Source organism: Paroedura picta, unplaced genomic scaffold (assembly GCF_049243985.1).
Source record: "Paroedura picta isolate Pp20150507F unplaced genomic scaffold, Ppicta_v3.0 Ppicta_v3_sca22, whole genome shotgun sequence".
Classification (NCBI taxonomy): Eukaryota; Metazoa; Chordata; class Lepidosauria; order Squamata; family Gekkonidae; genus Paroedura; species Paroedura picta.
In genome coordinates this window covers 3,169,484-3,186,024 of record NW_027518619.1, presented here as the reverse complement: position 1 = coordinate 3,186,024, position 16,541 = coordinate 3,169,484, and the positions used below count along the sequence as shown (strand labels likewise).

At 44.9% G+C, this 16,541-nt stretch overlaps 1 protein-coding gene across 4 annotated transcripts in view; it reads left to right on the top strand.

Annotated features, from left to right (window-relative positions):
• The window catches only part of LOC143828371 (SPATS2-like protein), an 80,678-nt gene extending 64,792 nt beyond the window's left edge, over positions 1-15,886 (top strand). For all 4 annotated transcript variants that reach the window (XM_077318757.1, XM_077318758.1, XM_077318759.1 and 1 more), the window contains exons 8-12: positions 8,761-8,819; positions 10,790-10,899; positions 11,710-11,812; positions 13,667-13,887; positions 14,652-15,886. In XM_077318757.1, the coding sequence (XP_077174872.1) occupies positions 8,761-8,819; positions 10,790-10,899; positions 11,710-11,812; positions 13,667-13,887; positions 14,652-15,050 (892 nt within the window). In that variant the 3' untranslated portion in view covers positions 15,051-15,886. The remainder of the gene's footprint in view (positions 1-8,760; positions 8,820-10,789; positions 10,900-11,709; positions 11,813-13,666; positions 13,888-14,651) is intronic.
• The last annotated feature ends 655 nt before the right edge of the window (positions 15,887-16,541 follow it).

Here is a 16,541-nt window from a genome sequence, read left to right as displayed (position 1 = left end):
GCTTTCAGAACTGAGGCACCGTCTTATCTGAATTCCTCGAAGCTAAAATGCAGTGCTGGTCAGAAGTGTGCAACTGCTGTTCAGTCTGCCTTGGAAGAAGAAGAGTTGGTTTTTATACCCCACTTGTCACTACCTGAATGAGTCTTAAAGCGGTTTACAATTGCCTTCCCGTCCTCTCTCTACAACGGACACCCTGTGAGGGAGGTGAGGCTGACAGAGCCTTGATATTACTGGAGAAGAAGAAGAGTTGGTTCTTAGATGCTGCTTTTCTCTACCCGAAGGAGTCTCAAAGCAGCTTACAGTTGCCTTCCCTTTCCTCTCTCCAACACAGACACCCTGTGAGGGAGGTGAGGCTGAGAGAGCCCTGAGATTACTGCTCGGCCAGAGCAGTTTTAAAAGGACCGTAACTGGCCCAGTGTCCCCCAGTTGGCTGCATGTGGAGGAGTGAGGAATCAAACCCAGCTCTCCAGGTTAGAGGTCACTGCTCTTAACCAGTACACCAAGCTGGCTCTTGCAAATCAGGCTCACTAGTTATGCACGACCGCCACGGCCCATCAGAAACCAGGGAGAATATTTGCTCTTTCAGGATCCATTAATGTTTTTTGTTTTTTGTTTTTTGTTTTTGTGTGCAACATATAATTACTGTGGCATCCCAAGCAGAACCGGTTCCATGTTGGGAGGGGGCTGCGTAGAGTCCCAGGGTCCCCGATGCCCATTCTACTCGTGTAGATCCAGTTCCTATGGCCAAAATGATGGGGATTTAGTTCCACGTGACAAACACTCTTCTGCATGCCACAACAACAAGAAAAAGATGGAGCCGTTCTCATAGTCAATTGCACACTGTAGAAGGGAAGTGGAAACCTTATTGTCCCTTTAGATCTATTCAATCTCTGTGGCAATATAAATTCGATACATTCATGTCCCCCACCCCATTGCATTGTTCTCTTATGAGTGCCGAACTCAGTGGAAATATAATTTAGGATACGGAATTCATCTTGCTGATAAATGGAAAAAACAGGGCAAATCCGCAGAAGAAAGCAAGCCGCCCTTCTCGTTTTCGCTGATCCCCCTTTGTGGCGGCCAACTTCCATTAAAGCCGTCAGCTGCGTCCTCCATATGGAGAGACAGATGACTTGGGGCTTTCCTGGCAGCGAGCAAAGCCAGCCCAAAGCCAGTCCCTTTCACCCAACACTCGGATTTTCTCTTGGATGGCTTCACGCTATCTCTGGCTTTTTGGAGCAGAAGTCTGTGAGTAGCTATTAGCCACAATGTATAGATAGATGGAACGACAAGAGCCTCTTGTGGCGCAGGGCAGTAAGGCAGCCGACATGCTGTCTGAAACTCTGACCGTGAGGCTGGGAGTTCAATCCCAGCAGCCGGCTCCAGGTTGACTCAGCCTTCCATCCTTCCGAGGTCAGTAAAATGAGTACCCAGCTTGCTGGGGGGTAAACGGTAATGACTGGGGAAGGCACTGGCAAACCACCCCGTATTGAGTCTGCCATGAAAACGCTAGAGGGCGTCACCCCAAGGGTCAGACATGACCCGGTGCTTGCACAGGGGATACCTTGACTTAACCCATAAATGGAACACTGTGTCTGGAGCAATTCAAATGGGTAGGCATGTAGGTCTTAAGTAGCACAATAAAATCAGAGTCCAGTAACACTTCTTAAAGGTGCTACTGGATTCTGATTTTATTCTGTCTGGAGCAGTGATGCTTCGTATTCTTGGCGTTTGGGGCCAGAACTCCAGGAGGCCCCCCTCCACTATTGCCCTCTAAGTACCAAGAATACAGAGCATCACTGCCCCGGACATAAGAACATAAGAGAACCCATGATGTACCAGGCCAATGGCCCATCCAGCGCAGTGGGTCACACAGTAGCCAAGACATAGGTGCCATCAAGAGGTCCACCAGAGGGGCCAGAACTCCAGAAGCCCTCCCCCTGATGCTCCCCAAGCGCCAAGAATACCAAGCATGGATTGAGTCCTGATTAATGTGGTTTAAAATTAAAAGATTAAAACGTAGATAAATTAAAACATAGACCAAGCCTATAGGCTAACCACTGAAATAACACTGAAATGGTATGGAACATATTATGTTATTTCAGTGATCAGCCAATGTTTTAACTTTTTAACTTTACGAGTTTTGCACGATAAGTGTGAACATAATTTGACTATATTTTGTGGACACCTAACCTTTTGGGTCCTAACTCTTTGTTCCTTAGGTTTGTTGGTTTTTGTAGCACTATCCACCTTTTCGGTTTTCTTTTCTTCCATCCTCAAATCCCCGGGAGTTTCCCAAGCTGGATTTAGAAACATTATCCCCCCCCCCCATCCGTTGCCAATGGCCAAGGGGGGGTCCTGGCCACGCTGCTTAGGCACATTTCCCCTCACAGCAGAGCGAGAGGCAAGATGGCTGCCAGGTATTCTGCCTGTGAGGAGACAGCTTGTGGGTTTTCACAGGGAGGGAGGCAATTCAACATTCGTTTATTTCACGCCAACAGGCTTCAAAAAAGCAGAGGAGGCTAAGCAATAGGATTAAACTGCAGGTGGTTTTAGGTTGAAAATCAGAGGAAACCTTACTAAGTACCAGGCCAATTCTAGGTCAGTAGATTTTGAATGGGAGCAATTGAGAGAGCGTGAAGCCCTTCATAAGCGGGCTGAACGGAATCAGCCAGTGGGGCTGTAGCTCAGTGGCAGAACATCTAAGGTCCCTGGTTCAATCCCCAGCATCTCCAGTTAAAAGGATCAGGCAGTAGGTGATGTGGAAGACCTCAACCGGAGACCCTGGAGAGCTGCTGTCAGTCCGAGTAGGCAAAACTGACCTTGATGGACCAAGGGTCTGGTTCAGTTTGAGGCAGCTTCATGTGTGTTCAGTGAGGCTTCTTCAACTTTTTTGAAGCAGCAGGGATGTAAATTAAATCTAAAGGGCTATCCAGGGAGTCAGGTTGGTGTAACAGTTTAAGAGTGACAACTTCTAATATGGAGAACTGGGTTTAATTCCTCACTCTTCCACATGCAGCCAGCTGGGTGACCTTGGGACAGTCACGGTTCTCTTAGAGCTGCTCACGTAGAGCAGTTCTGTCAGAGCTCTCAGCCCCACCGGTCTCACAGGGTGTCTGTTGTGGTAAGGGGAAGGGTAGGTGATTGTAGTAAAAAGCGGGGTGCAAAAAAAACAGCTCTTCTTCTCAGCACTAGAATAATTGTGCTGGACTGAACTGTATAATGACCCAAAGCAGGTGGATTCGGCTAGAAACTCCCTTATTTTGTTCCAGCTCTGTTACCCAGAAGCTGCTTGGAAAATTAGTTAAAACTGAGTTGTGGTCCTGCATAGGAAAAAAACAAATATAAATCTAAGAAACCCCCCAGAAGGAAAATCAAAAGTCCGCTTGTGCGGAAGCGCCTGCAGGGTCCACTCCAACAACTCACAGATGGATCATGGACCACGGATTCCCCCCCCCCCACACACACACACGCACTTCTATTACAGCACAAAAAAAAGAAAGAAAAAACCCGACAGCAACCCTTGAATAGTTAAATCCCTTTTATAAACTTGATGCACATGCTTGAGAGCCAGTTTGGTGTAGTGGTTAGGAGCGTGAACTTCTAATCTAGCATGCCAGGTTCAATTCTGCACTCCCCCACATGCAACCAGCTGGGTGACCTTGGGCTCCCCACAGCACTGATAAAGCTATTCTGACCAAGCAGAAATATCAGGGCTCTCTCAGCCTCACCCACCTCACAGTGTGTCTGTTGTGGGGAGAGGAAAGGGAAGGTGACTGTAAGCCATTTTGGGACTCCTTCAGGTAGAGAAAAGTGTCATATAAGAACCAACTCTTCTTCTTCTTCTTCTTCTTCTTCTTCTTCTTCGTAAATTCTGCATCCAGAGCAAGCTTAATCTTACGCTGTTGTTTTAAAGATCTGTCTGTCTCTCCATCTGTGCCCACCCCAGCCAAGTATCCACTCACCGTCCCATTGCCTATACTGTAGTGGAGTGCAGATGTCTAATCTGGCAAGCCGGGTTTGATTCCCCGCTCCTCCTCCACATGCAGCCATCTGGATGACCTTGGGCTCCCCACAGCACTGATAAATCTGTTCTGACTGAGCAGTAATATGAGGGCTCTCTCAGCCTCACCTCACAGTGTCTGTTTTGGGGAGAGGAAGGGAAGGCCATTGGAAGCTGCTTTGAGGCTCCTTCTGGTAGAGAAAAGTGGCACATAAGAACCAACTCTGCTGATATCGTAGCTGTGGAAAGGCATCATTTCTAGATCCTGAGCATCTAGTGCCATCTGTTGGGAAAGGGACGGCAGCCTGGCCGTGTTGCTTCTACAGCTATTCCTGGCTCCGGCCTGAGCAAGTGGATGCAGGAGTCTGTGTTCTATTTGGAGCAATTGAATTTAAATGTATCTGGTGCTTTCTTTTTGGTACTCATTTGCCCTTTATTGTCTGTTCAGTTCAGCTGTATTTCATATGCCTTCTTTGGTTTTCTTCTGCCTACTATATTTCCTCTCTCCTGTGATATGGGAATTGGAGACTAGGCTGAGCAAGGAGAGCTTTGTCTGCCTTGCCCTGATTTGGTTCTCCTTTCCTTCGATTTGTCTCATCTCAGTTTTGGTTTTAGATCTACTTGTGTGTTTGACTTCCTCTTCTCATTCTAGTCGTTGGGAGATGGAGAAGAGTATATGCTACTGACTTAGCTCTGTTCAATGCCATGCACAAAGGGTTGGGTTTTTTTTGGGGGGGGGTTAACCTCCCCCCCCCAAAATATAAAAAATACAAAAAGCTACTCATTGACTCAATGAAAACCTATTGAGAATGGTACAAGTTAGAAAAATAATAGAAAAAGAGTTTAAAAATTCGAGGAAAAAGTGAGAAAGAACTAATTTAAAAGTTTCACAAAGGATGCTGAAGGTCCCTTCCAACTCCACGATTCTATCATTCTAGAATGTATTGTAGAATCAGAATTTATTCTCTTGCAGTCCAAGACCAGCCATACAAGAAGAAGAAGAAGAAGAAGAAGAGTTGGTTCTTATATGCCGCTTTTCTCTACCCGAAGGAGTCTCAAAGTGGTTTACAGTCACCTCTCCCCACAACAGACACCCTGTGAGGTGGGTGAGGCTGAGAGAGCCCTGATATTCCTGCTCGGTCAGAGCAGCTTTATCAGTGTTGTGGCGAGCCCAAGGTCACCCAGCTGGTTGCATCTGGGGGAGTGCAGAATCGAATCCAGCTTTGCCAGATTAGAAGTCCGCAATCGTAAGCTCTACACCAAACAAGAACATAACATACAAAGTATCAAATACAGCATAGAGTGTAACATAAATCAATAAAACAATCTGTAAAATATTAAAATATAATAGCAGTATTTCAGCCATTGTTTCTGAAGCTTCATTGCCAGGAAACCAAATTTAGCCACTTTAAAATGTAGTCAATGGGTTATTATCCTCTAATATTCTAGCTAGATAAAATATTCTGTCTAAGGGTCTGTCTAAGGGTCTAAGAAAGATTCACAAATCTGTTTATACAGATGACATTCAAAAATTACTTGTACCACAGTCTCAACATTTCCATCTCTGCATATACACAAGCATTCCTCCCAGGGTGTCCACTTATATCTACCCTCTAGTAAAGTGGAAGGTAAGGCATCCTGTCTGATGAGGGTGAAAGCTCTTCGATAATCTGGATTTTCTAAATTCTTTAAATAGGTTATTAGAACAACTCTGTTTAGGCTGATTTTACCAGTTAGGAATATATTGTACCCCCCCCCCCCAAAAAAAAAATCCTGTGTACAGGCCAAACTGTATGTTATCTGTTCTGGGTTTTAATCCTATTTATTCTATTCTTATTTTTCATTTAAGATCTGTAAATTTTTTGTCATCGTTACTGTTTTTTTTAATTATTATTATTTTTATTTATTTATATGCCACTGAGGCTCAGTGTGGTTTACATAAAACGTAGAAAACGGTATGTGGAACTTAGTTTTTCATAACAATAACAATAATATTCACATTAGAACTATAACAGAGCTAACGAACCATAAGAATGCGAACAGGTCCAGAGCAGAACACAGGAGTGGATTTGACTTTGATATGCATGTTATTGATCTGTGTCTTTTCTGTCAGACTGTGATCAGCCTTTGCAGGAAGCACCTCTAGAAGTGCAGGTTCTCTCCTGCTGTGTCCTTCCCCTCCCATTTCATGAACCTTCTAAAGTCCGAGGCACGAAAAAAGAGATTTTTCGATTAAGTGAGGGAAACGCTTTGCTACTTGCAGAGCAGGGTGAATTGTATGAATTTCCAAAGGAAGATGTTCTGTTGAAGTGCATTCAGACTCATGTTGTGTGTAACTGAATTATTTGATGCGCCTGATGGGGTATCACTTTTGTGCATTTGAGAGAGACTTGGGGTGTTTCCGCACAAGGACCAATGTTGCCATTTGGTTCCACAAAGCGGAAACGCTATTTTTAAAAGTGCAATCTTAGCGTTACGCATAGCTGCCTTTGTAGTGGAATCCAGTAGCATTTCAATCGTTTCCCACAGGTTTCCGGTCTCGCAAAAATCGCTAGAAAGGAAGCGATTTTTTCTGTGCTTTGTCCCGCCCCTGGCCGTCAAACAAACGAACAGCCAATGGGCGGTTGTTCTCATGCTCCCGAAAAGCCCCTTTCCCATTAAGAACAGGTTTAAAAAACGAAAAAGAAAAACACACGTTGCAACGAATATGCCTTGATTCCTCCTAACGTAGAGACCCATCTAGCTGGCGTGTGGGCTGGTGAGTCATCGTTACCACGCTCCCCCGAGTGGAAAAAAAATCCCCCCCCCCTGCACGGGCGCGATTTTTGGCCGAAAATAAAGGGAACTGCCAAACAGGGGGCTGTGTTGTGCTTGGGGACTTAGGGGAGCTTTAAAGCACTTCTGTGGAGGGACTATAGCCGGAGAAACCTTGCTGGGTGAATGAAGGCTCGCTGGTTCGTTGCTTTCTGCTTGCTCTGAGAAAAAAAAATGGTGATCGCTTCGCCGGAAGTTCGGAGGAGAGAGCCAGGGGGAGGGACTTTGTTGTGACTGCAACAATGGGAATGCACAGGTCTTTTTCGCTACTGTTGCAGATTGTTTGCAAGAGTGTAGCGCTTTTCGGAGGGTGAATCCACTTTTCCCAATTTCCCATTAAGCGCTACAACGAATCGCTTTTTGCGGGACTGTTTCAGGAGCGTGGCAGATTGTGTGCGACGTCTTGCAGAATTGCAAATTAGTAGCGTTTACAATTTGCAAGCCTTCTGCTACATTAAAATCATGCGGAATGGACCTTGGGTTCAAGGTGCCAGCCTTTCTCCCATTACATAAACCAAATTCCCTAGTTACCCTTTAGTACATATGAATGTGGCCATCTGACAGATTAAATAGTTATTTATTTATTTCTATACCGCCCTCCCACTGTGATAATGGCAATCCATATTAAGCTGTGTGCTAACAGCCTCTCTGCTCTCACAGGCTTCATGGGGACTGCTTCTGCATGAGGAATTCGGCTTGGCTCAGCACTCATCCAGTCACAGGGCTAATTCCCGTTTCCTGACATCAGGCTCAGTCCAGGGAAGTCCCAGGCCTGGCGCCACTTAGGCCCTCAGTTGGCCCACGGCGAAGGAATGCAGATAAATCTGCATTCCTTCTTTTTCCCTGGGCTTCAGCAAGGCGTATGTTGGGCCTGGGCCGTGTGGCTGCGGAAAATCCAGGCAGTTGGGGCATTGCTCCTCCCCTCCCCTCTGGGTGTCACTTCCACATCATCTACCCTCACAACTTAAAAAAAATCAAGTCCAATTGTGTTACAATGCAATTCCAAAGTAACAAAATAGCAACAAAAAAAAACACACCCATATTTGGCTTTCTTGGTTTTAGTGAATTCTGGGAAAGTCTGTGTGTGGGGGGGAATGGGGCAATAACACAGCCCATTTTTTAAATCGCTTTGTGTGTTGTAACGGTTTTGCGTTATAATGCAATCCTGGTATTTTAAAAAAACGATTTCAGACTTGGACGGGGGGGACACTCAACTGGCACTGGAAGGTGATTGGGGAGTTCTCGCCCCATCACAACGATTGATGACTTAAAGGAATGGCAGGTGCATTGGCTACCTCGTACGATAGCAAAAATCTGGGGTGGACAGGTGGAAGCAGGCCAAACCATCCCCATGCGGTTCCGGGAAGAATCAAGGCAACTAGCCCCGGACCAAAACACCAGGTGGCAGTGCAGCAGAGCACCTTTCATGGGGTAACGGTCTGGATATGTCAAGATGCTGCAAAAGACTGCTGCATAACTAATATTCGTCATGCATCCAGACCACTGAAACTTCCCCCACAGTATTAGCAACAGCCCTTAATTTAGAACCCTTTTTAGACAGCTCCACCTTCTTACTGCTTTTCAAACACATTGATTCCAAGTGTAGCTGCAACCAGTGGTGGGTTTCCTTGTACCCATTTGCTTCCTATCCTAAGAATCTCTTCCCCAAAGCAAATTGCCAATCCTGAATTTCCTCCAGCTCGCCGTAGCAGGAGGTTCTTTAGAAAAATTCAGAATTAATTACCTTTGAGTTTGCATTATTCCAGTCAAGGCCTGCCAATTTCTTAAATTCATCCCAACATCATTTATGTATTTCCCTAGAGCTTGTTATTTAGTGCAAAAGAAAGCCCTTTGTCCATTTAATCATACTTACTGTCTTACTGCTTAAACTCCAATATTTCTGTTGTCTCGGTCCTTACTAACGTGCATATGTTTGTTTCCAGTATCATAGACAGAGAAGTGGCTTTAATGGCAGAAGTTGATAAAGTTAAAGAAGAAGCCAGTAAGTGAAAACCGAAAGGAGCTTTGGGGCACTTTGGAACCATCCGGGAAAGAGTTGTCTACGGCTGCTTCTGAAGAAGTAAAGCCAATCGATTCATTTAGAAAGAAGACAGCACCACTAGTCCAAATCATTGGCTAGTTTGCATCAGATACCTGATACTGATTTAGACGGTGTGCCTCCCCCAGTCACTCAAGCAACTGTAGACATTGTTACTGGCTGGAGAACTCGGGATTAAGACTTTTAGTAGTATACTTAAAACAGTATTTAACCCTCAGGGCTGTTAAACATTGTAAGGGGCACAGGTGATACTTGGTGTGGTGTCAGAAGCCAAGGGCAGAGGGATGGTGGGGTGGGAGTATCTGGAAGTGGTTTCTGAGGGCCAGGACTACAGTGCTTTACACCTTTAGTTGCACAACAGAATTGTTCTGTTGGAGGATGGGGATGTTCTCCTTGGAGGATGGGGACATTCTGTTTCTGGATGGGGACGTGCTGGTTCTCCTTGGAGGATGGGGACGTGCTGGTTCTCCTTGGAGGATGGGGACGTTCTGGTTCTGGATGGGGATGTTCTCATTCTCCTTGGAGGATGGAGACATTCTGGTAGGGTTAGAAGGAAGAACCTGTGATCCCACAGGTGCTGCTATAGTGCTATAGTGCTCAGCTTAAAACATTTTTTAAAATCCTCTGAGGTAGCTCATGTGGCCAAAAAGGGCAGGGGGAAGTGGCATTGTTTGCAATGGACTTAGTGCTTCAGAGACAAATCACTGATGGAAGGAACTGCTGTGTGAAAGTGAATTACTTTATTTGAAATTGGGCCAACAATGAATGACATTCAGTTTAGAACAGTAATGCGAAAGCCCCCATCTTCTCAGATGCCTTTGCTGACACCAGAGTGAATTTGTCTAAAGCCCTCCTTAAAGCACGCTACGCTGGTCATCACTGTCCTGCTGCAATGCATTATTTTATTTTCCACTTCAAAAAACCACTCCCCCCCCCAGTTTGGCCCAGAGCACCTAAATTAGTCTTGTTCACATCTTAACAGTGGATGTCTCTACATCCTGTAAGTATATGTTGAACGTGAGAATTGCTTTAATGCACGTAAAAATTTTTAAAAACCCAATGGCTTGCACACACATTCGCATGGCTTGCACACGCGTTCTCTCAGACTTGCGAACAGGGCTCCTGAGTCATAGTGCTTCCATTTTAAGCAAGCCTTCTACTTTGACTCCTGTTTCTCAGCTGGCAGTGCAATTTATTTCCCAACTGGGGTGTATGGGGAGATTTCTGTCTTCACTTCATTGCCTTGAGTTGGACCTCATCTGCCATTCTGGTTGGGAAGATCCTGCTACCAAAAGAACCGGTATGGAGGATGGAGTAGAATTGTTCTCTCTTGCCTCAGAGGGACAGACCAGAACCAATGGAATAAAATTAATTCAAAAGAAATTCCATCTAAACATCCGGAAGAAGTTCCTGACAGTTAAAGCGGTTCCTCAGTGGAACAGGCTTCCTCTAGAGGTGGTGGGTTCTCCATCTTTGGAAATTTTTAAGCAGAGGCTAGATAGCCATCTGACAGAGAGGTTGATTCTGTGAAGGTTCAAGGGGGTGGCAGGTTACAGTAGATGAGCGATTCGGATGTGAGTGTCCTGCATAGTGCAGGGGGTTGGACTAGTTGACCCAAGAGATCCATTACAACTCTATTATTCTATGATTCTATGACAAGCGTCTAGCTGCTGCCCAAACCTGCCATCCAGCCTGTTATTTTTTCCTCCTGCTCTGTAACATCTAAGACAACCTGTCTGCATTCCATATTTTCTACCATCCTCCCCAAAGTAGCAGCTACTCTCGGAAGGTTGTGCTGGGCTTCTGGAATAACAGCCACTTATCCGGGGGTGGGGGGTGGTTCTTCTGCGTGTTAATCGAAAACGTCCAGAAACGAATGCAAAAACACACACTTCTCTCTCGATGTTTGGCAGTGGAAATCTTAACTGCTCGTCAAAAAAAGGCTGAAGAACTGAAGAAGCTAACAGATTTGGCGAGTCAGATGGCGGAGACCCAGTTGGCGGAGCTGAGGGCGGAAATTAAGGTTGGCTTCTTCAGCATTTCTGTTTCAAGTGGGTTATGCCTCCCAGTAGCAAGATAAGCGCTCGAAATCAGGACCAGATTTTCAAAACAAAGTATGAACTTGGCCTTAGGCATATCTCAGCTTGATCTTTGGCTTTGTGGTATGAAACCCAAGGGTTATAGATCCACTGGCTTAAGGCTCTCCACGCCCATCATTCCACTGAGCTTGGGACAGAATTGCAATATATATACGTGATCCCATTCTACACAAACCATTTGTATTTGATTTCTGAAATGATATAAACTCAGTATTCTTATGGTCAAGTGCAGACTGGGTGAGGCTCCAGCCTAGACCTTCAGGCGCTACTAGAGGGTGCCTATTTCCTACCCCCTCCCTGTGCTTGAGAGGCATGGGGAATGCGGTTGGGCAAGAATCACAGATCCCTTTCGGACGCTGCCGGCGTATCAGTGGTGAGCAACAAGAGTGGCCTCCCCCCACCCCCAATTTTGCAAATCTTTGCCCTTTCTCTGCCAGTTAATATTCTTGAAAACTGATAAACTCACGTCTCATTATCTGAGCACAGGGCATTGAACTGTTGGTGTTGAATAAACATAAATGCTACAGGCAGGGCTTAATATGTATCTGGTGTGTTTTGATTAGGCCAGCAAGCCACAACGCTAAAATGAACATTCCCCCACCCCACCCCCACGCGCACACACACACACACACACACACACACGTGCTTGCAGCTTGAAGAGAAAAGATTATTTGCACAGGTACATATCTCTCGGGAGAGTTCACAAATAATTGAAATCCCTCCTTCTTCCTCAGCACTTTGTAAGCGAACGGAAATACGACGAAGAGCTGGGTAGATCCGCCCGCTTCTCCTGCGACATTGAACAGCTGAAGACTCACATTCAACAGTGTGGAGAAAGTAAGCTTAGTCACTGGGTAAAGCTTGACCTCCTCTGGCACTGCCAGTGCCTGCTTGCCTACCTGCCTTACCTACTCTGCCTGGCAACAGCTCTCCCTCCCTTCAGAGTCTTGGGTGATGAATAATGAATGATGAATGATGAATCTTTGACACCACTTACTACCTAACATTTTTAATTGGAGATGCCAGTTTAAACTTGGGACTTCCAACATACCACCAGAACTGGCAATTCTGGGCTGGGGAAATTCCTTGAGATTTTGGGGGTGGAGCTGGGCAGGATAGGGTTTGGGGGAGGGTAGGAACAGGACCCCAGCAGAGTATGTCATAGAGTTCACCTTCTAAGGCAGACATTTCCTTCAGGGGAACTGGTTTGTCTGGAGAGCAACTGTAATTCCAGGAGATCTTCAGGGCCTAGCTGGAGGTTGGCAACCTTATCTACCTCTGGGCCACAGCTCTTCCTTACCCAATTTTTACCACTTATAAGCTGTCAAAATATGTCCATTATTACTGTGCATATTAGCATGGTTTAGATTCCAACCAGGGATAATAAACATTAAAAATTACATGGATTAATATTTTGACTACACAAGCTGCAGAGCATTTGCATCTAGTCTTAAATTGGCTCAAAGCAAGCAAGCACGTGAAAGGGTTCTAAATTGTGTCTCCCCAGAAGATTTTATTTTAAAGAAATCCATCATTTTTTGCAAGAAACTGCTAGGTGATGAAATTCAGACAGCGTTTAGTAACTTCTGGTATGCCTTAAATGAACTCAAGAACCCTTATGGTTCATAAAAACGTATTGCTTGTATAATAAATTATCTTTTTGTTTTGTAATCAGCTGTTTGAACTCGGTCATCTCTCTTAGCTCTCAACCTTCAATTTATAACCTTTAATTTTGAAACCGATTGGTAATGTTGAAATGTTTATTCCTTCATCTCTAATATCTTGGCAGGATTTGTTTCCCTTTAGCATTTGTCATATTGCTGTGTGTTAGCAAAATACTTCTATTGCTCATATACTTACCATTATAAGCTTCCATGGTGGATGTAAACGGAGAATTTGGAGAACTCCATATGTCCCAGCCTGTGAAATATATTCTCAAATGTTCATTCCTAATTATATGACTCCTTTCTTGTGTTATGACCATCTTGGTTGATTTCTTGATCCACAAATAATTGTGTAAACCTTCACCTAGGTCTACTGATTCAGGTTTTAATATTTTTCTTGAATTTTTAATTTAATCTGCAATCTAGACCCAACCAGCCACTTGAGAAATATTTTTATATTTGGAACAGGAGGTTGAGAGGGGACATGATAGCCCTCTTTAAGTATTTGAAAGGTTGTCACTTGGAGGAGGGCAGGATGCTGTTTCTGTTGGCTGCAGAGGAGAGGACACGCAGTAATGGGTTTAAACCTCAAGTACAACGATATAGGCTAGGTATCAGGGAAAACATTTTCACAGTCAGAGTAGTTCAGCAGTGGAATAGGCTGCCTAAGGAGGTGGTGAGCTCCCCCTCACTGGCAGTCTTCAAGCAAAGGTTGGATACACACTTTTCTTGGATGCTTTAGGATGCTTAGGGCTGATCCTGCGTTGAGCAGGGGGTTGGACTAGATGGCCTGTGTGGCCCCTTCCAACTCTATGATTCTATGATTCTATAACTGCTGCCCGAGAGCTGCTTACCAAACTGGGGCAGCGGGAGTCACGGGTAGTGAGTTATACTGCTCAGTTGCCTCCGGAATGATGAATCACCGGACTACTTTCCGCAGCAAGTAATTATGGATTAACTCCGCTGAAATACACATGAGTCTATATTGCAATCTGATGTTCACTCTTGAGCTTTCTCCCCCTCGTAGTTTCTCACCCAAAGAACAATTATTCCTCAAGAACTCCATCCAGCGCACTGTTGCAAGTGGCCAGTTTGCACAGAGTGAGCGGCGCTCAAAGCACATCTGTCCGGAAGTCTTCTAGCCGTGCCAAGACTCCTGATGTGAAAGCACCGGCGGCCAAAGTCTCTAGTCAAGCTGTGGCCAATGCCACAGAACCTTCTCCTCTGGTGGCACCAACAAATAAGCAGGTACAGCACAATAGTTACTTGGGCAAAATTGTGAAAGTTTAACACTCCCCACAAGATGTGGGGAGAAACTGTAGTAATAATTTTTCAGGCTTCAGGGAGCTCCGGAAGTGATGTCGGATGGCCACACCTCCCTGTTAACCCTCCCTCAGTGACATCACCACCCGTTTTAACAGGCAGGCTCAAGGAGGGCTGAGGAGGGGAGAGACTGGAGGTGGTTTTAAGCCAGGAGTAAGCATAAAGGCTCTGTCGTCCTCCCAGCCACAGAAACTACACAAAAACTCACACTCAGAAGGAGGGGGAGCAGTGAAAGCAACGAGTTCCCAACTTGCGCTGAGTCCATTAAGGCAGGAAGGGGAAGGCCTCAGATCCCCAGGGGTCCACAGACCCCTGATTGGGAATCCCTGCTCTCAACTATCCTTGAAAAGGGGTTTGTGCAGCCTCTGATCTCACTCACGTCTGCTTGTGGCTTCAGGACGTCCTTCAGTCAATCCTGCCTCACATGCAGAACCTCAGTTGGAGGGAGGCGGGCAAGTCTAGCAGTTCACACACAAAGCCTTGCCGTCCGGCCTCCTCCTCCACCATCCCTTGGAAACAAGCTCACCTAGTTTCACACTGTCTACAAATAAAACCAGCCAAGGAGATGGAGTACTTGTGCCTCAGTGGCCTTTGGCCTATGCGTACAAACACAGAAACAGTATGTAGGTGTTTTTCCCAAAAACAACCTGTCGAGAAATGCAACATCATTCATTTTTATTTGTTCACAGAACGGACCATCCAGTCAGAGACGAAGGTTTCACACATACTATTACGGCGTTCGACTCAATGGGTCTCTTAAGCCACAAAATGCCAGCACAGAGACAGACCAGAACAACGCCAAGGGTAATTCCCGACACGAATTCAGAAGACAGCACCATAATAGCTTCAGGCCAAAAAATAAGGGTATTATTAAAACCTTAGAGCAATCTACACCAGCAAAGAGCGTGGAAAATCTCACGTGCCCGGAAAAAAAACATCAGAAGCATCTGGTATCAGACCCAGTGGAGCCCAGAGCTTTGTGCAGTAACATGCCAAGGGTTTCTCCATGCAATTTATGTCCTCCACGGATAGAGGCCTCCAAAGAAACTCCTGTCCTTTCAGTGCCAGCTGTGACTTTGGTAGCATGAAGAACGGGAAAGACTGGCAAACGTAATGCTTTTCATCGTAGTTTCTCACGAAAGGTGCTTCCCCCTTCCCCATGCTCGCAAAAATGGCTTTTGAAAAATATTCAAATCATGGTCAATCAAGTTTTTATTTTCCCGTACCATATTAACCTGCCGTATCTTTCCTCAGTGTAGTCAGATTTACTTTCTCTCATAGCCAATGCAGCTTTTAGCTAGTCAGTTCTTAGCAGAAAAACTGAATTGGTGTTACAAATGTAAGCTGCAGGGGGATGTCCACATAGCTATAACGTAGTGGTTGCTGTTGTTTATCAGTCCGTGTTAGAAGGGAAATATCAAGACATCCCTACTGCTGGCCTGCAGTCAAAATACTTGTGCACTTTCAGAAATGCTTCTCAACTCTCTGTCCATACAGTATGGACCCCATATTATGAGTCCAGAACAATCATCTTAAATTCCGTTTAATGTGACCTCACTTGATTAGCCCAAGTGATCTTCAACATTGGCCATTAAGAACAGTTCGTAAACAATAAATAAATTATTAATATTTTTTCCTGTGCTATAAAATTGGATTAAATGCTTGTTTTTTCTTCAATTTAGAATTTGTATAGCTAATGCCGCCTGGTTTTCTAAGCCTTGTAAACTTCTCTTTCTGTGACTTGGATTCTTTTTTTTTTACAGATTAAATATTGGAGATGTTTTACTAATGGATTCGGACAGTTACTACGAGGGACTTTTCCCTTTTTTCAAGTTCCGTTGGCCAGAAGTGGAGCTAATTTCAATAGGCTTCAATATGTCTAACTCTTTTAAGTAAAATCAGAGTCCAGTTGCACCTTTAAGACCAAGAAAGATTTATTCAGGGTGTGAGCTTTCGAGTGCAAGCACTCGAAAGCTCACACCCTGAATAAATCTTTCTTGGTCTTAAAGGTGCTACTGGACTCTGGTTCTATTGTGCTACTTCAGACCAACACGGCTACCCGTTTGAATCTATCTTTTAAGCAAGTTACATATATTTTCCCCAGCCGAATCTCGCCAGATCTCAGAAGTTAAGCAGGGTTGGCCCTAGTTAGTATGTGGATGGGTGACCACCAAGGAAGTCCAGGGTCACTATGCAGAGCTAGGCAACAACCAAAGCACCTCTGAACGCCTCTTGCCTTTAAAAACCTACAGGGTCACTGGAAGTTTGCTTGGACTTGAGGTCACTTACCACCCCTAATGTGTGCATAGCGTCGTTGGTTGATGTGTTTTGTCAATCTGACTTTATGAGATCACAGACCTAAAGACATATTTAAGCACATGCAAAATCCCAGATTTACAGCTAAAAACAAGCAAAGTTTAAATGACTTGGTAAATGTACTTTGGAAAAGCGATTCCATCTTTTATAAAATAAAAACTTTATATTTTGCAAAACAATCACCTAGATTCGGCATGATCTCTGTAAAAGCCACTTTACCAAGTACAAAAACTGTGGCCTCATCGTCCAGTGAAAGCCATTCC